The 26,150-nt window shown below is 40.8% G+C and overlaps 2 protein-coding genes across 11 annotated transcripts in view; both read right to left on the reverse strand.

Annotated features, from left to right (window-relative positions):
* Positions 1–734: 734 nt before the first annotated feature.
* On the reverse strand, positions 735–13,530 carry LOC103387447 (collagen alpha-1(IX) chain). The gene is made up of 26 exons (XM_017037166.2): positions 11,828–13,530; positions 10,957–11,080; positions 9,723–10,116; positions 9,559–9,636; positions 9,363–9,474; positions 9,237–9,292; positions 7,155–7,208; positions 7,006–7,059; positions 6,871–6,924; positions 6,706–6,759; positions 6,575–6,628; positions 6,406–6,459; positions 6,029–6,082; positions 5,862–5,906; positions 5,299–5,352; positions 5,160–5,213; positions 5,015–5,068; positions 4,803–4,874; positions 4,676–4,711; positions 3,753–3,797; positions 3,638–3,670; positions 3,343–3,489; positions 2,805–2,981; positions 2,088–2,178; positions 1,481–1,558; positions 735–1,228 (listed from the first exon to the last, which is right to left on the reverse strand). Exons 1-26 carry the CDS (start codon positions 11,904–11,906, stop codon positions 1,020–1,022), a joined length of 2,316 nt encoding a protein of 771 aa, XP_016892655.1. The 5' UTR covers positions 11,907–13,530; the 3' UTR covers positions 735–1,019.
* A 409-nt stretch (positions 13,531–13,939) lies between these two features.
* dst (dystonin) overlaps positions 13,940–26,150 on the reverse strand; it is an 87,244-nt gene continuing 75,033 nt past the window's right edge. For 5 of the 10 annotated variants that reach the window (XM_025060817.1, XM_025060814.1, XM_025060816.1 and 2 more), the window contains 22 exons: positions 25,247–25,402; positions 24,806–25,012; positions 24,475–24,594; positions 23,727–23,896; positions 23,478–23,637; positions 22,874–23,068; positions 22,661–22,789; positions 22,250–22,393; positions 21,413–21,601; positions 21,194–21,323; positions 20,847–21,010; positions 20,597–20,759; positions 20,347–20,501; positions 20,182–20,256; positions 20,002–20,019; positions 19,120–19,236; positions 17,827–17,944; positions 17,203–17,268; positions 15,955–16,145; positions 15,624–15,734; positions 15,021–15,147; positions 13,940–14,827 (listed from right to left, as the gene is read on the reverse strand). In XM_025060817.1, the coding sequence (XP_024916585.1) occupies positions 14,571–14,827; positions 15,021–15,147; positions 15,624–15,734; positions 15,955–16,145; positions 17,203–17,268; positions 17,827–17,944; positions 19,120–19,236; positions 20,002–20,019; positions 20,182–20,256; positions 20,347–20,501; positions 20,597–20,759; positions 20,847–21,010; positions 21,194–21,323; positions 21,413–21,601; positions 22,250–22,393; positions 22,661–22,789; positions 22,874–23,068; positions 23,478–23,637; positions 23,727–23,896; positions 24,475–24,594; positions 24,806–25,012; positions 25,247–25,402 (3,162 nt within the window). In that variant the 3' untranslated portion in view covers positions 13,940–14,570. The remainder of the gene's footprint in view (positions 14,828–15,020; positions 15,148–15,623; positions 15,735–15,954; positions 16,146–17,202; positions 17,269–17,826; positions 17,945–19,119; positions 19,237–20,001; positions 20,020–20,181; positions 20,257–20,346; positions 20,502–20,596; positions 20,760–20,846; positions 21,011–21,193; positions 21,324–21,412; positions 21,602–22,249; positions 22,394–22,660; positions 22,790–22,873; positions 23,069–23,477; positions 23,638–23,726; positions 23,897–24,474; positions 24,595–24,805; positions 25,013–25,246; positions 25,403–26,150) is intronic. The other 5 variants (XM_025060812.1, XM_025060819.1, XM_025060810.1 and 2 more) reach the window with 4 other exon arrangements.

The raw sequence follows: 26,150 nt of genomic DNA on the forward strand, positions 1-26,150 counted from the left end.
TGTCTTTTTTTGGTGGAACAAAATGGTGCAGCATGGCCCACAGGATGCTATAGTCCTAGGGGTGGAGGATGACATCCCAGAATCAATGAGCTTCTCAGGGGACTTAAATAAAAGCCAGGAAAGACAGCATGGAGAGTCACCACACGCACAGCACCCACTTGGTCCTGCCTTCACAAGTGTTTCTCCATCATTACAACTGTGGAAAAGCATCATTTTTGCTCAACTCACTCCACTCTTTTCTGGGCTGCTGAATGACTGGAGCACGTCCAAGCATTCATTGATCACAAAGAGGGGAAATGCCCTGGACAGGGTGTTAAGCCATTGCACAGTAGGTGTGGCACCTTCATTCCCCTAGAGATATGTATTTTCTCCATTCTCTTTGACCAACACAGTCCTCATGTGGAAAGTCCACACCAGGCCAGGACTGGAAGCAGCTCTGTGTTGTTGTGACCCAACAATGCTGCCACGGCTTCCACTGAGAAACACTGCTTACACTTGTTATTGTTTGTGCCGTCACCACAATCACTACGACAACTGACAGCAGGTATAGGATTTGAAAGATAATTCTAATCCTTGACTCAGATTCAGTGATTCCAAAAATTCATTTTTAATTTTCGCTTGCTTCCATAATTGTTCTGTGCATTTTTTTCTTTTTATGCACCTTTTGCTGAATGTTATATATATATATATATATATATATATATATATATATTGTTTTGTTTGGGTCAGAAAAGTGATGGCTATCATATAAAAACACTCAATTTGTTTTTTATTATAAAGAGCACATTCTTTCAAACAACTGAGAGTTGAATGAGCAAACTTGGTGTTTTATACAAATATGTCTTTTTACCATTCGCACTTGTCTTTGCTCCCAGAAAATTAATTCCTGGCTTAAGTTGCATATTTACATGAACATTTCAATTTATTAGAACATATATATATTCACATAAAGGATCCGTGGTATTTCTGTTCTTCAAGCTCACTCTTTTAAATTCACTGTCCACTCAGACGTTTCTCCTCTACGGGCGAGTCCTCTGTCTCCGCGGTGCTGATACTGGCTGAGTCGTCCCTCTGGCAGCGTTGAGCAGTGGACACCCAGAGGTGACGCAGACGCCCGGAGGTCCCCTGAGACCTGGGTGTCCCCTCAGTCCAGGCTGACCCACATGTCCCCTCTCACCCGGTTTCCCTGGCTGTCCGTTAAAAGCTCTGCCAGTTCGCCCACGCGGACCTGTGTCAGAGGAGGAAAGAGTCGTTTAGATTTCCGACATCCCTGTCTGCTCGCCGACACAATGTGATGAGTAAGAGTTTAAAGTCTTCCATGAAGAGTTCCTACTTAGAAATGGGTCCGTTTCAGACAAATGAGACATTACTCTTACCGTAACACGTGTCCACTTCGTCTGAGACACTGACTCAGCTGCTTAGCTCATTTAAACCAACACCATTCAGTGTAATGACACTGATTAATGGAAGATGAAACTACCTTGCTGTCCCTGATCTCCGGTGTAGCCAGGTAGACCGTGTCCTATGGCTCCTTTATCTCCTTGTTCTCCCCTGTCACCTGGAAGCCAGACAGAGAATCACCTTCAAACACACACTTTAGGTTCAACACTCAGATGACAGGAAGGTTTGCCAAAGACCTCATATCATTGTTAAATCAATGCTTTTAACATCTTGTATATATTATTAGCTTTATTGAAAAAATGAAGCTTGAGTGTAACATCATGCTCGAGCAGCTAAATGTAAGCATATGTTGTGCCGCAGTATTATGTGGAAGCATGTGTTATCTGCCGTCGGGCTGTTGAAATTTACACATTAATCGCGTTCATTAATTTGTGAAAATGAATCTGATTAATTACATATTTTCAACACATTTTACGCTCAACCGATGACCAAAGGTCAAAATCTCCTAAATGAAAAATGCATCCTTCAGGATGTCAGGATTAGGATTAGGAACACACACGTGAACCTGTAATTTTGAAATATATTGATCTGTGTTCCACCCTTTGTACTCATTGTTGTGGTAAAAATATTGAAACTCTAACAGTGAATTGTAGACAAACCGATTGGATTAAGATCAATTTTCTCACCTTTTTCTCCTTTTCTTCCGAGTTCTCCAGCTTCGCCATGGAAACCTGTTACGCCCACTTCTCCTTTCTCACCATCAACACCAGGGTCACCCTGACAACATTGTCAATAGGAAAAACACACCATAAATCCTTTGTGTGTTTTTGGTGAGAATTTTGCATGAGTTTATATTACAGTCACCCCTGACCCACTGTCATAGACAGGACTTTTGTGTGATGGAAATTCACTGCAGATTAATGATACATGCTTTTTTATTTGAACACCACAACATGAGATGAAGTGAACTAAATCTAATATAGTGGAAGGTTTTGTATAGCGTGGCTCCAAGAGCATTTATCAGCATGAGAGTCATTGTGATTAAAGAAGCTGTGGAACATGAATCGGTTCTACGCTGCATAATAATGTGGAAAAGGCTTTACAATCCAAGGGCAGCCTCGATAGTCTCCAAAAACCATTCAACACAGACCAAGTGTCTAGTCTGCGACTCCTTATTTGTCCTCACAGAGACGTGGAAAGTCGTAATGTTTTCAGCCCAGCATTTTCTGCCAAATACTTCAGCTCTATTAGTCTAGGCCAGGCCCTTCACTGAGTTTGCTGTTAAATCAGTCTGGAAGACGCACAAAAACTATGTAGTATTGTAATAGTATATGTAGTATATGTAAACTATGGAGTATTTACTAAGTGTGAAGTATCAGGCCAACTGACTGGCTTTTACTCACAGGAGGTCCCTGGGGTCCCCGTTGTCCAGGGGACCCAGGAGGACCCATGGGCACGTCACCATAAAGAGGACAAACTGCAGCGCAGGTCCTCTTCACTGAGTTGGCGAAGGTGGACATCTGTTCCAACACCACTTTCTTACAAACTTCGATCACATGCTGAGCAGGAAGAGTCGGGCCCTGTGTGATGAACAGTTATCAGATCAGTGGAGAGAGCAGGAAACCTTACTGTAGCAGTGTCGTAGTACAGTAGTTTAGTAATACAAGACAATGTACGTAGAAAAGTTCGACTTCTTCTTCACAGAAAGGCAAAAACAACAACAGCAACATTTCCTGAGGGTCATTAAAGATTTACAGCCAAACTAAATTAAACCCTCACTGTGAGTGACAACAGAATACGTTAACAAGAAATCATTTTAAAATGTCACGAAACACTCTTTTTTACAGCCATTTGTGGTGTAGATGGAGCAGAAGAGTTTGAGTTGTGACTACAGTAGATTGTATATAAATGAACAGAACGAGGGGCTTGTTTCCAACGTACCGGTGGACCTGGGAGTCCTGAAAAGCCATCAGGTCCCGCTTCACCTCGAACCCCTTTGACTCCAACAGATCCTGATAGTCCTTGTGGGCCGGCAGGGCCACGTCTGCCCCGTCTGCCCTGAGGACCAAGCTGTCCAGATTCTCCAACCTTTAATCAAGTGCAAAAAATAAAGTCAGCAGGACTCGGTCTATGAATTCAAGAAATTGATTTACAGTTTAATTACAAACTGCAAAGGAACCGTTAAAGCATATGATGCGATGCTATGACTCCAAGTGTGAGGTCGAGTAAAACCTACCTTTCCTTTCGGTCCCTTAACTCCATTTTCTCCCTACAAAAGAGTAAAATAGTGTTGGGAAAAAAGGCCCAAAGGTAGTAATGATTAAAACCTGAGATAAATGATTTAAACCTACTTGTCCACCTTTGACTCCTTGGATTCCATGGATTCCTGTGTCACCCTGTGTAAGGAGAAACAACATGCAGCTCTGAGATGTTGGCAAAAAATTGTAATATCAGTGTTTCTGCTCCATAAATAAATGCTTAATTAGTGAACGCAAACATTTATCAAATGAATGAATGAGACTTATCGCAACTGTTTGACATATGAGAAGTCTGAGGTCCGAGACAAATTGCAAAGAAATATGTTTATGAAAATAAGAAATTGGCTGTGATAACGTACATGTATTTCGTACATTGTACTAAATACTACAAAATACTTCAGGTGTCACAGTACCAGTGCTGCAAAATCTTCTCTCACTTCCAAATCTACACGTGTCATTTCACTTTTCACAAAAGTAAACGTTTCTGACTTTGGTTGTTGTTCAACGTTCACTCCATTAATAAACAGAGACAGTGTTAGCTTTGTACTTTCGCTGAAGGTTTTTTCTCCCAATCAGATTGGTTTACTCAACAGCGTGCCCCCAAAACATAAACAGCAAACGAGTGGTTACTGCAAGAATATTTGCCGCTTTAATCATCATAGAATACTTGGTAAACAGCATGAACGTATCCCCAGGGGAGTTTTGCGTTGGTTTTGACCTCCTGGTAAGAAAAGATGGATGCCAATATACTGGTGGCTCCTGGAAGCTACCATGAATAAATTATTCGACCAATCTATGATGGTTTTCTCACAGATGAAACAGGAGGGGCCTAAAAATGAGCACAACATCTGAACATCTAGGGGAAAAAAGACTACACAAAAGAAACTCCATCTGGAAAATGAATGGTTTTTAGCATCTCAGTAAATTATTTCATATAAAACCCACAATAATTCAGACATCAGGTAATTTTGCCTTCAATTTATTTCTTTAAAGGCTTATGAATAAGAGAGTATTACCTTTGGCCCTGGTTTTCCAGACACACCCACATGTCCCTGTGTAGAGATGACAAGGTTTAATGTCTTGAAAAAAAAAAAAAAAACGAGCATTTGGAAGAAGTGAAGGGGATTCATCTGGAGCACTTACACTGGGCCCTGGTGGGCCAATAAATCCAGGTCGTCCTGGCTTCCCTGCAGAACCTTTGTAACCTCTTGGGCCCTCAAGGATAAAACATTTGTTAAAGTGTCTTGAGGGACTGCTTTGCACTCAGTTCTTGAGGAATGCAAATTATTTTACATGCAAAATTTACTGCGTGCATGTTCTCAGTGACTGAGATGCCTAAAAAAAAAGTGACTTACGGTACGACCTTGGGGGCCCATTTCTCCTGCTGGGCCCTGGTGACCTTTCTCCCCCTTGTTAAAGACACAAATAGCAACAAGTTAATCTGCCAAGAACAACTTGTTTTCACTCTCAAACATAATTCTGCACATGATAAGTGACTACCTTCCTCCCAGTGCGTCCGGGATTTCCGGTGAGACCTTGTGCACCTTGATATGCCTGTTAGAAACGGATGACACTAATCCTGAGACACAATCCCTATATTGAAAGTCAAAACAACGTTTTAATTAAAATGTCATTTTACCTCTATTCCTGGATCCCCATCTCTGCCAGGTATACCAGGATCTCCAATAATGCCCTACAGACAACACCACTGTTATAACAACTGTTAGTTCAGACAGACAGTTTTCACTCTTAGTTGTTACTTAGTCTTAGTCCCAGTTTAGTCAGTGGTTGAATACTGAATACATTGTTTTGTTGGTCATAGTCATTCCAGAAAAATCACTGTCTTTTAGTTGAGTCACTGTTTCACAAATAAATCGCTCCTGTGTTGAATACTCGTCTTCAGTATCCGACACATATTTGCCATTTGGATTGCTGTTTACACGTCCCGCCTTCTACGCGATGAGCATAGCTTTCATTGGCCATCACTCTAAGCTGTCATTTGGACTTCACCGTGCTAGTTTTTGCTTGTCTAGTTTTTAATTAGTTAACTTAAGTGTCATCGTTATTTAGCCCCAATTCTTCCTGTTTAGTTTTGTTCTTGAAAATGAAAATCGTTGACTAAACCTTTGATGAAATTTATTGGTTGATAAAATGTGAGTGAGCGTTTTGACATAAAATACTGGAGTGCCAGAGAGGAAGTACCTTTGGTCCAATTGTTCCGTCTCTGCCTGCAGGACCTTGGATTCCCTAAACAAACAGTGTAAATTGAAATGAAAAGTAATAGAGTTTTTAAAAAATGTTGTTTCTAAATAAACCAACACAATACAAATGCATCTTAAATATTATGTAATTTCTTCTGCGATACATACCGGCTTCCCCTTCTCTCCTGCTGCTCCTCTCTCTCCAGGATCTCCCACAATGCCCTGTAAAATGATGGTTCGATGCAACAGGGAATGTGATTATACATGACATGCAACACTTTAATGTCAATTACTATAATAAATATCCAGGAGGGTTCTATATAGTGTATCATTGTGGTTAAGGCTGTTTTTTATTTCAGGAGTCTGCGATATGGTTAAGGACGTCACATTGGAAATCCATCCTTGTGAACTGTGATTGTATACAGAGACTGTAGGGGAGAATACGTGGGTGTTTCCTAGCATTTTCAAACTTGTGTGTGTGGAGACATGAGGGGATTTTCAAAAATGTTTCAGAAAAGTCAACGGGTCATTTGAGGACAACCCACCTGCTTTCCTCTGGGCCCGAGACGCCCTGTTTTACCAGTAGCTCCTATATTTCCCTAAAAAAGTTCAAGAAGTGAAGTCAAACAACAGATAGACAGAAAAAGAAAATATATATATATATATATATATATATATATATATATATATATATATATATATATATAATTATACCTTAACTCCTTGAAACCCAGAAATCCCTTCAAATCCTCTTTCACCTTTTTCACCCTATAGAGTCCAAAGTGTTAGTGAAATACTATTTACATAACTGATAGTTAACTTTTTTTTTTGCTATGTTAACCCACAGCAGCTCCTTGTCCTCCAGTTTCTCCAATGTCTCCCGGTGGCCCACGTACACCCTGCAATCGCATGAAAAACACGACCATTTAATCTTCAGAGTGAGCTACAAAGTCATAGAAATATCCAACGGTTAGTGGAACATTTGAACAGGAACAAGCAGGAACTCTTACCTTGAACCCTGCTGCTCCTTTTAATCCTGTCAGCCCCTTAGGACCTCTGTCTCCCTGTAAAGACAGTAGCTCTTTAATACACACATGTAAAATTTCACAGTAAGGAAATTTAGTAATTTAAATGTGATAAATTACCACTTGGCCCCAGAGTCCCCTCATTCCTTTCTCGCCTTTGATTCCTGCTTCCCCCTGAGGATGTGTAAATAAAATCTCATTAATGTGTTTTGATTACAAGCCAAAGTGAGACATGGGCCCTGTCAGGAGCATTTAAGGACTGATCTTACCTTTGGGCCTGGTTCACCAACGTTGCCATAGTCTCCTGTGTTTCCCCTGATCCCCTGTGGAACACACTGGACTTAATGACGAGTCATAACCTCAGCTGACATTATGCTAATCCAACAAGACCCACAGTACAGCACTTTCAACAACTGAATATGTAACGTGTAGAAACACTTATGACGGCTCTTCACATAGAGAATATCATTGCCAAATTACTGCAAAAAACAGAAGTTACCCTTTAGCTTTTAAAAAAAAAGATAATTTAAGTTGAAACTCTTTCACTGGACAAACATTGGTTTCAAGTCTCCTATCTTGTTATGAGTTCTGTTTTGTTTGTTTTTTTGCCAAATGGATTTTTTTTTTAAGCGACCACTTTGTTGATCTCCTGACAACAACAGCAGAAAACAACTTTGACTTCCATTCGTTCAATACCATCCAAAACAGTCTACGTTGTGCATCAACAGAGTCTTTCCAAAAATAATGCAACTCAGCTGCTGTATTTTCTACAAATTCACAGGCAGGAACTCTTGCGTTTCTATTTAAAGGAACAGTACAATTCCACTTTTTAAGTTGTGTTGGGAGACAATAGACAAAGCTGCAGGGTTTAGCAAAAATCATTAATACAATGTGAGGGGACCAACTCTGTTTGCACACATGCCGACTTCTTTGGTACCTGAGGGACTGGTGTCTTTTCCACTTAGCCGTAATTCACTGCCTGGGAAAAAAACTGAACCACTGCACACCAAGATGCCTTTTGTGTTGTTGGTTTATTTTCTCGCCCTCACTATTTTTATGCAACATCAGCTGGACTCACGCTAAACTCAGACGGATGACTGTAACCATGAAGCTTTACGGCATTTCTAAAGGCAGGCCCTGAAACAGGAAAGGACCACCCACCACCTGACATGGACAGTACATAGGTTTGTGCCAGGAAATGCCCTCCTTGGACGCTAGCGGGGGAGGAGATAAACATGTTGGGGATCTGTGATTTACAAGCTGGCAACAGGTCAAGACTTTAACAAGTTACACAAGGCAGAATCCCTCATGAACTACAGCTGCAGTTCTCCACGTGGAACCTAGAGCACGTACATCTCTGGCAATGCTGTCTGGATGTAGTGGAGGATGCTCTACAGACTCACAGTGAGCTCAGGAAGCATGAGGGGGTTTCCTTAGGTGCAAAAAAACGGTTTAAATACTAAAACATGTGAGTGAAAAACATTTTCCTTTTACAAACACATGTTCTCTGCTCTGTTTTGAAAGACTCCCAGTTCTGCGCCAACTCAATAACTGCTATAAGTGCCGAGGAGATTAACAAGTTGTAAATTTTAAAATCCTTTAATGGGAGCTGATGAATCCCTGGAGGACGAGGACCTGAGGACATTTGTCTATCTACTAATCTATATAAAGTATCATAGGCTCACGCGCTTATACTTTTTTATTATTTTCTCAGGCCATCTCTCTTTCATAAACTCAGCTCTTCTAGTGAAGGATTAAATAACCCCCCCAAAAAATGAAAACAAATAACAAACAAAAGATCTGACACTTTCACATGACAGTGAAATGCCCATAATGCCACTTATTAGCAGGCATTTGAAGGGTATGCATATTGCTAAACTGCCTGGTTTTCCTGTGTGTGGGATTCATTACATTTGGCTCCATTTCTTCCGAATGGGAAGAGGGAAAAAAACCACTACCAATCCTGTGATCCCACTCCAATTTGAGTTAAAGACTATTCTTAACCAGCAAATCCTGTGTTTGTTACAAGTGGTTATTTCAGGACTAGAAAAACAAATTTATTGTCACATCTGCATTGCCTTTGTGTTTATCTTGGACTCTGCCCTCAACTTTTTTTGGAGGAAGAGCACCAGATTTGGAGCCATGAAAGGAGCCACTGTGTTTACTATCACTGAGAGCTGCTGCTTCCAGATCTGTTTCCATCCTGACCTGTCCCTGTTGTACTTCTTCTGCCATTTTCCACAGCTTTACTGCTGATTCACACGTAAAAGCTTTAAGATATCCCAGTTCAGTCTGAGTTCACCACGGGGGTTTTGGATTCACTGTTTTTGCATAAGGTGACATTTCTTTACCCAGTTTCCTTGTCTTCCTTGATCCCCGGGTTGGCCAGGGAGACCCCTATGTGACCCTGGAAAAAAAAAAAGGAGCGTCAGCATGCTCTGAACTAGTTCAAATCAGCATGTTGATTCAACGTCCACTGTATAATTCATTCACCTTCGGGCCTGGTTTTCCTTGGACGCCCGGCTGTCCGTGCATACATTTACAGGACGCTCTCCCAGCTGTTAAGCCAATCTCTGCATACCCTCCGCACTGCCATGGGAAGATACAGAGTTTGGTTGTGAAACATATTTGCAGCAGATCAGGGAAATCTGTGTTGACTCATGAGTGACTCACCACACTGGAGAGCTCACAGCAGCCCTCTGAGTAAGCCTGCTCTGGGTCACAGGAAACATCCATTTGCTGGAGATCCACCTGGAAGGAAAAATGATGTTCATCTCTTTCAAGTCAGATTAAGATACTTTTTTTGTTTAAATTGATATAAAAAAACAACAACATACAGACACAGAGCCATCTCCTGTCGCACGTTTCACAATGGAGGTGTATCCTCTGTGCAAGACCGGCCTTGATCCGTCGATGGACTCCACACTGACCTCTTCACAGTCTATCAGCAGCTTCACCTGACTGCCTTTCACACTCAAGGCCAACTTGTGCCACTCTCCATCGAACAGTTTCCCCACACCGCTAAAGGTTCTGAGCATTCGACTGCCACGTGGGCTGGTGTAGAAGAAGTCTAAAGAACGCATTCCACCCTGGAACCGTAGGCCGACTTGGTCTCGTCCCTCGGGGTCGCTGACCTGCCACAGGTTCCAGGACCTTTTTGCTGTGTCCTTGGTCATTTTGAATGTCACAATGACTGAGTAGTCAGAAGGAAGACCGTCTGGATAGACATCACTGTGGTGCGACAAACAGAGAGAGGTTCAGAGCTCTGGAAAAAATCATACAGAGGCTATTGTTCTTAGAAAGTAACAGTAACAGATCCTCGTGGCAACATAGGGGTTTAATTTAGAAAGAAATGTGCATTAATTTAAATGGAGACATCAATTTCATGCTCAAATCCCTTTCTCATTAGGTCTGGACAGTTTTCAATAGTAACATCCTTTGCATATTTGGGGGAAAATAAAGGACAGTGGAGATAAGTATTTGCTTTTTAATACAATGAAAGTACTAATGGTACTAGGTATGTTACTTTCGGTGGAAAAAAAATGGATCTCTAATTGAAAACATATCATTGTCGCAACATCATAGCATTGGTATGAGGTAATCTAACTTTCAGATGCTAACAGCCAAACAAATATAAAGCTAAGTTGTTTACGATTAGCAACACCTAGTGGTAATATGTTAAGAGTAATGGTAGTGTTCCTGCCTCCAGCCAGAAGGTTCTGGTTCAGTAGAACCTAGTTCTGAAATTCTAGATTGTAGTGGTATAGGCTAAACGCTAACCTCATGTTGCTAACACCCAGACACATTTCATTTGAATGTAAATTGCAGAAAATGAATGCAACATCTAGTGGTTATAGATTGGGGACTAGTGGTGAAGTGGTAGGACTCCCATCATAGCACCGAGTCCCCATAGTCCCCAGGTTTGATTGTATCAATAAAGGCATCAAGCACAGCAGCCTTTGATTCACATTACTGCTGAGAACTCACAATCATGGTGATCCAATATGGCTGTCTTTGCCGCACCTGCTTGCAGTGATTGTTATTTTTGCCTCAGGCTGACAAATACTTTACCTCATGGTCCTACGCAGATGGATGGAAGGGTTCACTCTGTAGGCCACAGCCTCAGGTTGAGATCCATTCACTTTTTTCACATCTTTCGACTTAGGCACACGAAACTCCTCCAGAAGATTATAACCTCACGGTGAAAAAAGGGGAAAAATGACAACCTTACATTTTCAGGTGGTGTTTATCTTGTGAAACAGCAGAAGTGTTTGGTTGTAGTTTATATTCTCTTGACTTTAAGAGAAAGGATGAACTTTGATGCCGTATTAGGTGAAACCACCTCAACTGTGTTTCCTGTCAGTTGAAGTCAAATTAAGAAAGATGACTTTTGTTATCAGTTCAGTTTGTCTTTATTTAACTGAAACCTGCAGTCTGGTCTCTGAGACATTAACCTATCAACTACAGTTAACTAACTACGAAAATAATATCCTGTTTCTGGACAGTACTCATTTTTGATTAGATACAGTCGCCACAGCAATTTAAACCCACTTTTCTCAGATTCTTGGAAAAACAGATCCGTCTTATTAGGACCAGGTTTTGGACAAGAACTACTGTCCAAAAATAAAATAAAAAATAATAAAATAATTACCTAAATAGTTAAAAGATACGTGCTCTCACACACTGACATCTACTGGTCAATGCGCTGTAATACAGCAGTAACCTAGAAATTACAACCTAACGGGTGTATATAAATGTCCAGTAAAATTAGGCAAAAATACATTTTTTACTTTAATATGTTACCGAGTTTGTTTTAATTTTTCGGAAATACAACAGGTCACATAACCAAGAGCTAAGTGAAAAAAAGCAAGAGCAAGAAAAACAACATTATAACACATTTCTAGATCTTAGTAGGCAAGAGTACAAATATCCAAATACTTACTCGGTAACTTTTGACATTGGACCAATCCCAAGAAGACAAAGAGACCCACAAACACCAGCATTTCTTTAAAAACTGGCATTTTCCAATTTTTACTGACAGAGACTACTTGTGCCTAAAATAGAGAAAAGTGGAAATACATGTGGTGTTTTAAGTAAATAAATAATGTAAATAGGTCACGAGGATTTATCAGTTTTCAAATGTGCTGCGAAATCATAGTTTTATTCTGTATCTTAGACATCTCATATATATATATTAAGCTATATTATGTATATATTTAGTGTTTTTACTTTATTTATATTTAAAATTAAGATTATATTTAAAATAAATGCAGACAAATTTAAGAATTACTCACATATTCCTAAGAATTCTGAAAAAGTGTCCCAGGCTCCTGGTTCAGTCCTTTCAGGTTCCTGGTGTGAAGTTATATTCCTTCTCTAAAGTGCCATCCTCGGGTCACTGCTGGAGCTGAACAGGACCATTCAAACTGGAAGATCTGGGTCTCACAGGAACCTGGCCCCCAAGCTCCACTCCACCTTTGGTCCCCAGGGGATCAGTCTCTTCTCATAGGTCAGCTACACCCACAGTCACTGCATAGTAACTTAGCACTGTGTCGTCACAGTGGGTGATGAACAAGTCAAGGCCACTAGGTAGAAGTGTTGAACAGGTCGTAACAGCGATGTTGGGAAATAGAGGATTAAATAAAAGAATCATATTTTATGGCAGTTTCTCCTTTTTTATCTTCCTTTTTTATTCTAAGCCAGTTTTACAATCTGCAGAGTCTCAGTGAGAGAAGGATGTAGTATGTCACAACTAAACACTAGATGGTCTGCAAACATTCCACCCAGAGTGGACCACACCTGCAGTCAGAACCATCACACTGGGGCTAGGTGATAGAGAAAAGAGTTCTATCATCTTTTAAAAAAACGCCCATCAGCTAGGAAATTTAAAAAAAAAAGTCTAAACTGAATGAGTAAGAGTCCGTTAATTAGCCTGAAGCTGTTGTTTCACTTTGTTTAAACCTGTGTGAAGCAGTTTTGTGTAACCTTCGTTAAAAGGTAACAGTCAAACACAGTATGCTTCCAAAAAGGAAAAAAACCAAGAGCAGCTTTAAGATTGTACTGCAGCCTGTGGTGTATAACACGTTTAACATTGAAAACTGCTTATGAATATTTTATTTTTACTCTTTTTGGGCAGCCGGTGGCTAAAGGTGAGGGTCAGGGTCCTGTGACGAGTAAACACCAAATACTCTGTTACAATGTTAGTATACATGCACAATGACAAATAAACTTCTTCTATTAAGGCAGGGTTTTCAACTCATGGTGTGAGGCCGCCTGGTGGTGAAGAAAGGCATTGCAAGTTGTCAATTGCCATGTGTTTTTGGTTCGATGATATCTAGCCAGCAGCATGTGTAGTTGAATTCACACAACAGGTCGAAAAAACGCAGTCAGAGTCAGATAATAAATAAAATGAAAATAATCTAAGTTATGCATTCTTTATGTGTGGCCCGGTACCAATTGACCCACGGACATGGCTGGTCCGCGGCCCGGGGATTGGGCACCACTGTGATAAAGGACCGACTGTATATTCACTATACAGGGAGTTAAGAATAGACAGACTGTGTGATTTGTTAAAGCCAGAAATTCAACTAACAATTAAGAAAAGAAACACATCTCTGGTCCAGCAGCCACTGAATTAAAATTGGTAAAAAAAAAAAAAAACTGTGCATTTTGGCAGCAAGATCTCTGTTGTACTTCCTGCACAAAATAAAAAATATCTTAACAATGCTTGATCTGCAAGGGGCAAAGGTCAGGGGTCAGGTTGCAAAGAGAATCAGATCACATTCTGTGGTTCTCACCAATTTCTGGTGGCTTTCTGCAAGCAGCTTTATTACAAAGAAATGTTACAGTAAAAATTTCAGCTCCACTGAAATTTACTGAACACTGACATCGAGGTGCAGGACAGTGTGGGACAGGGGTGCGGGGGAGGGACCTTGTCAAAGGTCAATTCACACGCTGCTGTAAAGTGACCAAAGAAAAACAAAGGACAAAAGGCGGCTGCTGCTGAACAGACAGGGCTTGAAAGCTTCATGATTACGAGGTTTTCTGCTACTAGTTTTTTAATAGTGTTTTCAGTGGTTTCTGCAGTGCTATCGCTTTATTTAGTGTAGTATATTGCATTGCCCTTTAAATGCATGTTGGCAGTATATCCTAACATTATTTTTAAATAGATAGTTGCAGTGCTTCAAATGTCGCCGCGGTCCAAACATTAGCATAAATAAATTACAGTACATTCAGTAACTCTCAGCGTTATCCTGGGTCTGTGTGTCTGTGTGTGTGTGTGTGTGTGTTGTCCTTCATTAGTGTAGTCAGAAATGCACGTTAACAGTACAACATAGTCATCCCCAGGTTTCTCTAGTGTTCATTAAACCTCTACAGGCTTTTGTTCATCAATAAAATAAAATAAAACACAATAAAAACTATTTGACATTTTGGACAAAAAAATGAAAATACATTAAAAAGACAAATACTCAAGGCCGTCAACAATTCATCCTCACATAACATGACATCATACTGCCATTGAACAGAATATTTTACATCTTTGCAGCAATTTAAATAACACTCAACATATTTGCAGTCTTTTTTAAATTAAATATCTCCAGTGTCCGTGTTGTTTCTAGGGTGCAACTAGTTTCTGGGTCACGTCCTTTTTTTTAAAATTATTATTCTAATTTCAAGGCCACTGACTATCGCTTGGATCCCTTGGCCAGCTTGCTCGTGGGAGGGGTTTTTCTTTGAGGAGTGGGGATCTTGGAGGGTTTACCTCCACGTTGGTGGGACGCAGGGCGAGGTGTAGCCCTGGTGCTCTCACCAACTGTCTCAGACATGTCAGAGCAGACGGACTGGATGTCTGAGATGTCAAAGTCGGAGGCGTCGCTACCTCTGCGGCTGCTTCCTCTGCTTCCTGCTTTGCTTCCAGGTCGGCTTGAATTTCTTCTTGACTCTGGAAACACAAACAGGGGGAAAATAAAACCTCTGAGAAAATGTACGTGGCCGGTGACAGTGGTTAGTGGTTTGGCATTATGCAGTTATAATCGTGATTAAAACCTAGCAACATATCGAGATGAATCACTTATAAATTAATATTTATTAATTAGCTTGTATTGCTATCAGTTTGTGCTTTTTTCTCTACTCACCACCTGCTGCCTGTGCCCGAGCCTTCAGCACCGCAGCACTGATCAGCGTTCCCTCCTCCCCTGACTGAAATCCTTTACCTGACAAATATCCTGGAAGACGTAGTTTGCTACCTTGAACTGGTGTCACCTGTAAAAGACGGGACTTTTATTTACCTGCTATTCATAGTGATTTGTGGTGAACTGTGGAGCGAGGATGCTCAACATGCACTAACAGGCACTAGAACTGTTATTGTGACACAACTGAGGATCTTACTGTAAATACTGGATCATTTTTCAAATTGATAAGGTGTGATAAAAAAATCATACATGCACGTGCAAAAAGAATCAAAACAGTTTGTTTTATATTTTATCATCATTATTGATCAAACACATATTTCTGATAGTGAAAGAGAAGGTACTGCAGCCTAAACACATTCAAATTTGTAGACCAAACTGAAACCATGAACTTCATATAGCTGTGAATAAATGCACAATCTATAAATGGAATGGTTTTTGGGGGGTTAAACGTCACATTGAATGAAAACTAAGAACAAAATCAGGCATCAGTTTGACATTTTTCATGTTTTCAGTTGGATCTTGTGGTGGTGGTTGATGGGACTATACCTCTGATGATGATGTTTGGCTCTGAAAGGAGTCTGATGATTTAAGTGGAGTGGAGGATTTGCTGTTTGTAAGCCAGGGTTTATCATAATTGCGGGTTATGTGTTGGGGAGTCTGGGGAACAATGGCAAATCAAAAGACAGACATGGATTTTCAAATAAAAAAATACTACAAGAATCACTAGATGGAAGAAACACATACAAATAACAGAAGAGGAAAACGATTCGAGTTCGACTAATGAGCTGGAGACAAATCATAGTGAAGGATGATCAAGCCTCGAGTGCAGACGAATTGAAAAAGAAAGAAGCTTTCACCTAAAGCTGGAGCCTCTCACCTTAGGTGTACTGGTCGTGACTGGGTTCACTGGGACAGGACAGCTCTGACTGGAGGTGGATCTGTTCGGTGAAGCTCCTCTGGACGAGGGTCGAGATCTCCGGCCTCGGTAGCGGAAGCTGGCCATGACCTGTGTGGTGCCTTCAGGGAGGATGAACTTCTCCCGCAGCTCCAGATTGGTCCTGCCTTTAGCTGGAAAATATATATATATATTTCAGACAACCCATATTTAAGTAACTTTTTACATATATTTTAAATTTTGTGTGATGAAGGCAGCTGTGATGATGATGATGGAGAGATGAAGGCTGCCTAAGAGAGTGTCCTGAAAGGTTCCTGGAAAACACTGTAATTGGTTTGACTTAACAAGAACAATAATAATTTATTTCATTTATATACTAATACAAATTCTAAATTAAAGTGTTGTTTTTCATAGTTTATTCCCACAGGTTAGCACCATGTCAGTGATTTCCAGGAATATTGAATATTTGACAAAATATATATTTTACTACTACAGCACTGCCATGACTTTTACAGAAAAGATATTTGAAATAAATATAAAGTCTAATATAAAACACAAAGCTCATGCAATTAGACAACAGCAAAAGTAGGATCCAACTTTGTGTTTGTGTTGTGTGATTACGTCCTGGTGAATCAGTAGGACTGGAATTTCAAGTTAAGTTTTTCCAAACGGCAGTGAACAGTCTTGACAAGAACAGTGTTGAAAACAGACATGCAGTTTTAATCAAGTGATTAATGCTGTTTTCATTTGGCTCCAAGTCAAGTGAAAAGAACTGTTCACCTTCACGGTAACTCTGAGGAGTTGAACAGTTAAAATGAGAGTCCTGCCTTAATGTAAATACTCCCACGATTCAAGCAAATCAGAAAACTGAAGAAAAAAAAAAAGCTCAGCCTAGAGATCACTCACTACATGCTGAGAGAGGAAATAGTGCTTTTTGGATCCATTTCCAAAAACTTATTTTGGAAAAGTTGAGAGCAGATGATGTGATTCACAAACACAACTGCATGCACGAAAACCAGCCAGAGACGAGTGACGGTCGGTGGTAAGTCCAACTGGTTTATATGAAAGAATTCTCTCTTTCTCTGTGTTTCTCTCTCACACACAGATACACACAGCAGTGGCTACAACTACACACCAGCATCAACACAAGCAGCACACACTCTGATGTGCAGACACACATACCACTGGTGGGTTCATGGAGGAGGGTGAGAAAGTGAGAGATTTGCCAACCTATAGGAGACTGAGTTATGGAAGAGTTTGATTCCGAGCGTAACATTTTGCTCCCGTGGTGATGAACTAGAAAGAGTGAAACCCAAGTGGAGCAGGAGGAGGAACGGTTTCAGGAGGAGAAAGAGGAAATGAATAGTTAATAAAGGAGAGAGAAGAAGTGAACACTGGTCTGAACCTCTGAGTGTTCACACACTGTACATACAGGGTTCAGACAACTCCAAATTCTCCAGAGGATTTCAACTAGTTAATTCCCAAACACCATGAACATCATTGACTCTCTATGTATTTATATCCTTTTTGTATATATATATTCCAGGTAAACATTAGTTTAATTTTACAATATATTTCAGTAATAAAAGTTCTTATTTTGATTAAGTTGAATTTTTTTTGTGATTCAGCATCTATCAGAGGTTTTGGACTGTTAGAGTCCATTGAACAAAACAATTTTTAAAAACGATAAATGTAGCTGCAGCTGTTAACTGTTTATTGACCATTAAAAAAACATAGACATTGAGGCAACATCAAACTAGATTTCCCAGACTGTGTCACATATTTCCCTCTCTTGGAGAACTCCGACTTATAAAGGAAAGTATCTGATTTAACTTCCTGTGTGTGTGAGCTCACCTCTACAGGGGTCGTTCTTCACCAGGAACTCATCCAGAGCCATCCAGCCTCCTCCCACTCGCACCATCACAGTGCTGCGTAAAATACGCACCAGGCGGAGCTGCTGAGAGTCTCCAAACTACAGCGGGGTAGGGAAGGTAGAGAGGGGTGGTGGGTGAGAATGAACACACACTGACCTGAAATGTGCTGTTAAATGTGTAACAATATGCATTCAACGAAACACAACGACACCAGAGTTCAGTGTACTTTCTCAGAGACACAAATTACACACAGGTCAGTCCAACTGGTTTCTTCAACTGCAGTGTGTGCTGCTGTGTGTTCACATGGTTCCACTGGTGAACTCAACTGACATCATTTTAATTATAATGGTACATTTTTTGAAAAAAATGTCAAAATCAACAGCTTACTCCAGAAAATAGTCAGTGTTCACAGTGTACTGAATACTGAGTACACAGGCAACACACACCAACATGCAGGGAAAGAAAAAGTTACAGTGTCTCCATCATTATTTTTGACCAAATGAAAACTGCTTTCCAGTTAACTGAATGTCAGAATTGTTATATAAAATAAAACTAGATCACTGTGTTTTCTGTGAAATGCTATCATTTGATTATCAGTTGGGTTTTTTTTTTCAGTTGACTGTGGTTTTTCTACATGAGGAGCTGTGAGAAACGCCCAAAGACTTTCAGTTTCTTTCACAGTATCATAGCACCACTAGGAGGCACTGATGCAGTGTTTTTCGGTACCCGGACATGACAGCATGCACTGCAGATGTAATGGATGTGCATGGCTGAAACTGAATGAGGACATGAGCCAGAAGCCAGTTGGACGTGACCAAAAAATTAGTACAAACAAGAGCGAAATTAACACAGTCACAGCCACATGCTTTCTGTCAACAACAGATTTTGGTCATTATCAAACAGACAAACAGCAGCCTCCAGCAGTGCAGCACTCCGCTGCACCTCCTACACCTAACATTGAGGATGCATTTGACACGGATGCAGATCTGATGCAGCTCCAATGACACAACAGCATGAGCGATGGTTCGAATCATTTGTGTCTAATCAACCACAGTGTGACACGCAGACATGACCAAACACTGATGACCCCTCACTGGGTTCCTACAAGAAAATGTCATCTCTCCAAAGGTTAAAGTCTTGCACTTGTATGATTATTGTAATGATTTCATGTCACTGGTGATTATTTTAGTGATCAAATACATAACAGGTGATGATGATCTGGAGTAAAATAAAAGGCACAAAAAATAAAACATCTTAAAAGTTCACCATTTACCAGAATACAGCTTTCCAACACTGCAACGTGTAGGTGCGGGGTTAGATTTTGATTTTCCCTGTTTGCTATTGTCTCATCGCCGATTAAGGAGTCATGTAAGCAGTGAACCAGACCAAACTGTCAAAAAGAATTATTTCAATTCAATGCAATTGAATGTGGACATCATTACAGACTAGCTAAGACAACACCACTAAGGCCCCTACTCCCTCAAACTGGAACTAATTGACCTAATGAAGCAAGCTTTGAAAAAAAAAAAGTGACGAATTAACCCACAAGGAGCTACAGACCTGACACTCTGACATGCAGTTTGACAAAGTCTACACTACTTCAATTCATGAAAAAATAAATCTACTCTGCCACTGTATAACTAGAAAAGAAAACAGTGTCGAGGTCGAGGAAACTAGAGCACGAAAGACACGCATACAGAAAGCACTTGTCTCCAAAATGCCCAGCCAGTGAATACTGTATAAACCCCATGGACCAATCAAAAAAATATAGGCTGAAATGGTAAGAGCAGATCTACATTATTGTCTCTGGAACTCAAAAGCAGATTTGGATTTTAAAAGAATCGAAGAAAAAATTTAAAAAGGCAAAAGACTAAATGCTGCAATCTTAAAAAAAAAATATATATATAACTTGACATTGATGATTTCACATTTTATGTTCTAATCTAATCTGTAAAAATCTAAGGCAGTCTCCTGCTTTATTCCTATTCCTATCTTTTTTTCTACTTCTGAGTTCCAGTCTCTAAACAGCAGCCAAGAATCTGGGCAGTAAGCATTAAACTATAGAGCAAAAAAAAGGCAGATGAAAAGAGCATAAAGCTGGAAAATTCAGTAAAATATAAAAATAAAAGATGAAGCAGAGAGGTTACTGTTGTACCTGATTTCCAAGGTAGAACTGGCGATGAGGAAAACAATAAAAATATAAACAGGTTAGAATTCTTCTAGACTTTTCTCACCTACCGTCTCAGGGACGTTTTAACAAAAATCACTTCACACTTTACACAACATTGAATGACTTCATGAAACGGATCAACAACTTGAATCAAAAAGTCTTTACCCGGTATTTGTTGGCACCGATTTGCTCCACTTGGAATCTCTTCGGACATTTGCATTTTGCTACTTGACGTGTAACCTGGAAAATGGGCAATATTGATGATCATGATTCTACACTTGGGAGAATTGTGTGTTTTTGGAGCATTAAAGTTTTTTTTTTTTTTTTAACCTCATCTTCGATTTTGTCTGCGTCTGTCAGTGGTTTGTAGGCGTCTTTGTTGGGATGAAGAGCTGCTACAAACTCATAGTAGTCGATGTAGCCGTCGCCGTCTCTGTCGAAGATGTCTGCGACGGCGCTCATCTCCAAACGACTAGTGGGGAATTCTGATGGAGAGACGGTGAATGTTGACAATGTTGACTTAACCCAAGCACACACAGGGACAACGTGCAACAGCTGAGGGTTGAAATGATGAACTCACTGGAGGAGAGAATGCCTTCTATGAACTCCTGTCGGGTCACTTTGCCATCCTGATCTTTATCGATGCGACGGAAGAAGTCCATGACACGGGACTTCTTGTGGTTCATCCAGCGCATGTAACGCTTCCGCCACACGTCAAAGTCAAAGTTGGCGAATTCTTTCAGCTACAAAAAAATGTATTTACCATGTAAATACAGTAAAATACTAACAGTTGATTAGGAAAATGGGGAGTCATGGGGTGGCTGCACTACCTCCTCCAGTCTGTCCAGAGCATCGTTGAGTTTCCTCCTCCGCTCCAGAGCCAGCAGCCACACATGCTGCCACTTGGTGACCAGCAGGTTGACTCTGGGGTTCTTGGTTTCAACGTGAGCTTGTGTTGCAGAAGCGTACATGGTTTGTGTGGGCGAACGCTTTCCTGAAAGTGAAAAACAGAATGTTTGACTCAGCGGGTTTATCAAAGGGAATAGAGCAGCGGTTAGATCACTCCAGGTGACACATGGAGTCAACAAGAGGATATCACTTCATCCTCCAGTGACTCAGCACTGTGCCAGATGGCTGAGGTCAGGCTCTGTGTGTGAGGTATTAGTGAGAAACATACTTCCAGTTCTTCCTTTTTCAAGCACCGGGATCTGTGACTGGTTCTGAGGCTCCACGGCAGCCTTCCGTTTGTGTGTCTTGGTGATCTTGTCAACATCTGGTTGCTTCCTGGTCATTTCCTCCATGAACGCCTGCAGGAAGCAGCATGTGGTCACCGGCACTGTACTATAAATAACCACAGCACAGCTTTGGCCACGATGCCATTTTAATGTGACTTTACCTGATGTTCTGCTATGAGACCTTTGACCTCTTCAATCTCTTGTGGCAGCACTTCCTTGTCCTTATCGTCCAGACTGCTCTCAGCCCAGCGCAGCCAGTTCAGCAGATTCTCCAGTAGCTCCTGAGTGGTCAACATGTCAGTGAGGGCCGCAGCCAATCGCTGCTCATGCTGCCGGGCCCAGGCCTGTACCTAGAGTACAGCGATAAGACACACATAAAAAATTAAAAAAATTAAATTGTACTCAAAAAACACTTGCTCAACTGCAGTATTTTTCAAGTGTGCACCTCCACTAGGGGCCACCAGAGCACTTCAGAAGAGGCACAAATCAAGAAAACGGAAAGGCATGGAGTTTTCGTGAACCAGTGCTGGATATTGTTTGCTTTTTTTTTTTTGGTAGTTTCAGAGAATGAACTGAATATTCTTTAAATTTGTTTGACTTAAACTCAAATAACAACGATTATAATGGGAGGAAGATGGGACACAACCCCTTACTGTGAGTATTGGACATTCAAATTACATGGTTAAAAAAAATTGAACATTCAGCCTGTTGGAAATACCATACAACCATGTAAATATATATATGTATCATCAAAAACCAGTGATTTTATCCACAAAAACTCATATTCTGTACAATTAAAGGCTAAGTCTATAAATGTGGTAAATCAGTAGCAGATGCAGGATAAAGGTTGAAGTCAGTCTTACTTTACTGAACGTGGAGTTGATGTAATGGTGTAATTACACCCAGTCATACCTGTGTAATTATGCCCTGTCGTGCTGGTGTCTGTGAATCAGAGCACAGATTCCTATGTAGAATTAAACATGCAGCTGTAAACTGACCTCGTCAAACCGAGCTTTAATGATGGTGTTCCAGTGCTTGATGGTGGTGATGGAGTCTGGGTGGCAGATGCCTAGAATGGCTTCACCCATACTGATGGCTTTGTTTAAAGACATGCTTTTCTCCTCCAGTTTCTTGATGAACTCCTTAAATAAGAAAATTGTTTTTTTTTAGTAAAAACATTGAGATATGATTTTACAAAAACACAAAAAACAATTTTCCTTTTGACTGATTAAAATGTTTTAAGTTAGCCGGTGCATTTTCAGGTGTTATTTCATCTGCATTGTTTTGGAAGTTTAATATTATTTACAGACTCAGAGTCTGAGAACTCAGAGGACTGTTTAATGAAAACCAAAAAACAACGTCAGTAAAAATGTAAACTAAGGTATTGAGTAAACGATGTCACTGCTCGCCTTGTGCTGTTCGATCAGCGTCCTCAGAGCCTCTTCATCATCAGGCAGGCTGCCATGGAAACGTAAACTCTGCTCCGCCTCCGCCAACCATTCTAGCAGGATGTGAACACTTGAGTGAAACTCCTCAGCCTGTGGTGAAACAAACAGAGACCCGGTTAGATTTAGAACCACCCACAAAGTTTACCCTCCTTCTGCCTGGTCGCCCTGCAGCACCTGACACAGGGCCAGCTCCAGCCGGGCCTGTTTGGACACTGACAGGTTGCACACTGTCTCCCAGCGGGTGCTCAGCTCCTGCATCTGAACTTTGACCCAGGACGAGTCATCATGGCTGTTCTCGATCAGCTCCTTTGCAGAACGTTTTAGGGCCTGAATGCTCCCTGTCCTCTTTCCCATCTCCTTCTGGAATACCTGGAAGTGATGGACACAGTCAAATACTAATAATGAGTCGATACTTCTTCAGATACAACCCTTGATATGGTTGAAATTCCACCGCTAACCACATGAATATTTGCATATTTTATTTTAAAGTTTAATCTCATAAATAATTATAAAAAAATACTCTAAAATTAGGACAATCGTCTTCTAGACATCTTTGTTGGACATAAAACATCAAAAGAGCGGGGGTTTCCATTGAAGCTCCAACAATGCTGATCTTTTGTATTTAAATGTCAGTCCAACCCTTCTGTGGTTTGTGTCCTCTTTCGTCTTTTGTGATGAGAAAGAATCAGTGATGAAAGGAAAAGGGAGTGTTTTTCAATGAAAACTCAAACCACGTTAGGGTGACATCACTTTTCTCTCACGCGTTTTTTTTTTTTACCTTGTGGTTGTCAATCAGGCTGAGGACTAGGTCTATGTCTCCATGGACGGGCTGGTCCTCGGCCAGCTGTGGTTCCACTCTGTACAGCCAGTCGGTGAGAGCTTGGAGAGCGTCAGTAAACTGTCCCGAGAACAGCAGCGCCTCCTCCAGTTTGTTTTGTCTGCAAGAGAAAACAAACAGTCAATGACGAGGACTTCCTGAGTCAAAGCTCAACCTGATATTGGTTTGGACAAATGGAGACATTCATACCTTTCCACTGACTTCCCACAGACAGTGTCCCATTTGTCTCTCAGCTCGCTCAGCATATCGTCCAGTTTCTGAGTATCGTCCTGGAGCGATGTCTTGTCTTTCAGGGCGCGTCCTGTTCGCGTGGTGGTATCGTACACTGAGTGTTTGCTTCCCAGAGCTTTTTGGAACTCCTGCATTAGAAGGACAGATGGTTTAATTCAATCCAAGAAGATATTTTTGATTTTGGTTACTGTGCACCATCACAGGATTTCATTGGCTACCTCTCCTGGGATTTCTTTTTCATTGACATGTCAGATTGAATCTCTTCATGATCTACATATGTGTGTATATGTTATGATTAAGTAAGACTGTGTGTGTGGGAGAAAAAAAAAAGAGGTCAATGAATAAAAGTATCTTAAAGCCAGGTCATCCTTAATACATGGGATTATGTCAGGATTATTTAGTACTTTGGTATCTACCAAAGAGTGAACAGTGTGGTGTGTAATACTAGAAAATGCACGTCTATGGGCTAAATAATTTAACTCCTATAAATGGCCTCAATTGTCATAAAATGCCTTTCAGCTTGTCCACTTTGAATGGTATTTGATTTAATAGGTGGTTTTAAACCAGGGACCTTCTGGTAGCAGAGGTACGTAGGACATGTTTTTTCCTGTAGAAACTGTTTTTGAGGGGGGGGGTTTTGTTGTCAAAGGTCAACTCAAACTTGTCACCTTGTGCTGTAAAAGTTTTTTTTTTTCAAACTTGTCACCTTGTGCTGTAAAAGCTGCTGTTTGATTTTGTCAGGCTCATTAGCGATTTCCATGTCTGAATCCAGACTCTTCTCGGATTCCTCCAACCACTCCATCAGTTTATTCCACGTTTCATCAAACTAATAAGAGCAAAAAGAAACAGTGTTCAAAAGTGCACACATATAAAGTTACACTTGATTAACTGGAGATCAGGTAATACGATTTTCAGAACCTAAAAAAATAATCTACCACATTATCATGATATTTAAACAGACACAATCTGACCAATCATATTACAGCGTTTAAACTGCTTCTTCTCCAACACGGTTTACACTTTGTGCAGGCCTCTACCTGTTTGGCCCTCTTCCTGCTGTCGTCCAGCAGACGGCCTCGCTCCACAGACTTCTGCACCAGCTTTTCCCAGCGGCCCTGCACGCTGAGCAGCAGGTTTTTAATCAGGACCACATCCTGTTTCTGGCTGAAGTACTTCAAATGAGTGCCGGTCTTGTCCAGTTCAATGATGTGTTCTCTGTGGGAGTTGACCTCTGTCACAAAAACCTGCCCACATACAAAGAGAGAGTCTTAGGTCAGGTGTGAAAGAGTTCCAGGCCTCTGAAGTGAAACAGAGGTCATCAAACGTCTGTGACAGATGTGCTAAATGAGTTCTGAACTCAGAAGAAAAACAGATGGACTCATTAGGTATCAGCAGCAGCCTAAGATTGGACGAATGGATGAATGCACAAATAAATGATTTTGCTGTCAGTCGCCTCAGTGACCGAAGGCAAACTCTACCTTATGCTCATCAATCTGAAACATGATGGTCTCCAGAATGAGCGAAGCAGGAGAAACGATGTTGATGGTCTGCTCTGCTTGGGTCAGCCAGTTGATGAAGTCCTGCAGAGAGTTGTGGAAGTCCGTGGCCAGCTTCAAGGCTTCCTCCAGTTTCACCTGAAGACATCAAACATCATCAGGGTCATGAATGTGAAGATGTTACTATTTCAAACAAGGGTGCCGTGGTTACCACACCACTATGTGAGTTCCCTCTCTTCTCTTCTTTGCCCAGGCTGATAGTGAAGTTATAAATAAAGTGATGTGCTTTTAATCAGGTGAAATAAATGTCTGCTGAGTTTCCACAGCGGAAAAACATCCGTTAGCTGCAGCAGAGTTCACCAGCTCAGGGAAAACACGTGACAGTAAATGTTGTTTTAATCAAATTACAGACAGGATGACTCGTAAGAGTATTAATACTGTTTGTTTTTGTGTATGTGTGTGTGTGGATGAGTAGAGGAGAGGGGAGTCTGGCTAAATGTGGCATTGTTCTTGTTATTTAATATCTAAGAGTTTTTTTGGCTGCACCAGAGAAGTGACATCTAACTAAGAGAGTTGAGCCAGGGGTTGAAATTCACTCTAAAATCTACCAGAAGTAACAAAACAGGGAACATAAACCAAGGTTAACAGAAGAAGGGAAAAGTATTTGGTACAGCCAAACAGAATGTGCACCTCCATATCTGGAGGGAGCGTACTGAGAGGCTGGTGATCTGTCTTTTTTTAACTGCGTGGAAAAGTTGATGTTTATTCAAGACGGAAACACAAGTGAGACAAATCATGATCCGAAGCTGTAACAGTTCCGACCAATGAGTTTATATATTGGCTTTGTTTTATTTATTTCTACGCCTCCATTTACAAACCTCCACCA

The sequence above is a fragment of the Cynoglossus semilaevis genome, chromosome 12 (genome assembly GCF_000523025.1).
Source record: "Cynoglossus semilaevis isolate Cse_v1.0 chromosome 12, Cse_v1.0, whole genome shotgun sequence".
NCBI classification, from domain to species: domain Eukaryota; kingdom Metazoa; phylum Chordata; class Actinopteri; order Pleuronectiformes; family Cynoglossidae; genus Cynoglossus; species Cynoglossus semilaevis.

Coding starts and splice junctions, on each gene's coding strand:
- LOC103387447 (XM_017037166.2), bottom strand. CDS start 11,906: ATGCCAGTTTTTAAAGAAATGCTGGTGTTTGTGGGTCTCTTTGTCTTC. Junction 9,293..9,362: donor GAAGGTGAATGAATTATACA/GTGGACGTTGAA, acceptor TTTTTTTTCCAG/GGTCACATAGGGGTCTCCCT. Junction 5,069..5,159: donor CCGGACGCACTGGGAGGAAG/GTAGTCACTTAT, acceptor GTCTTTAACAAG/GGGGAGAAAGGTCACCAGGG.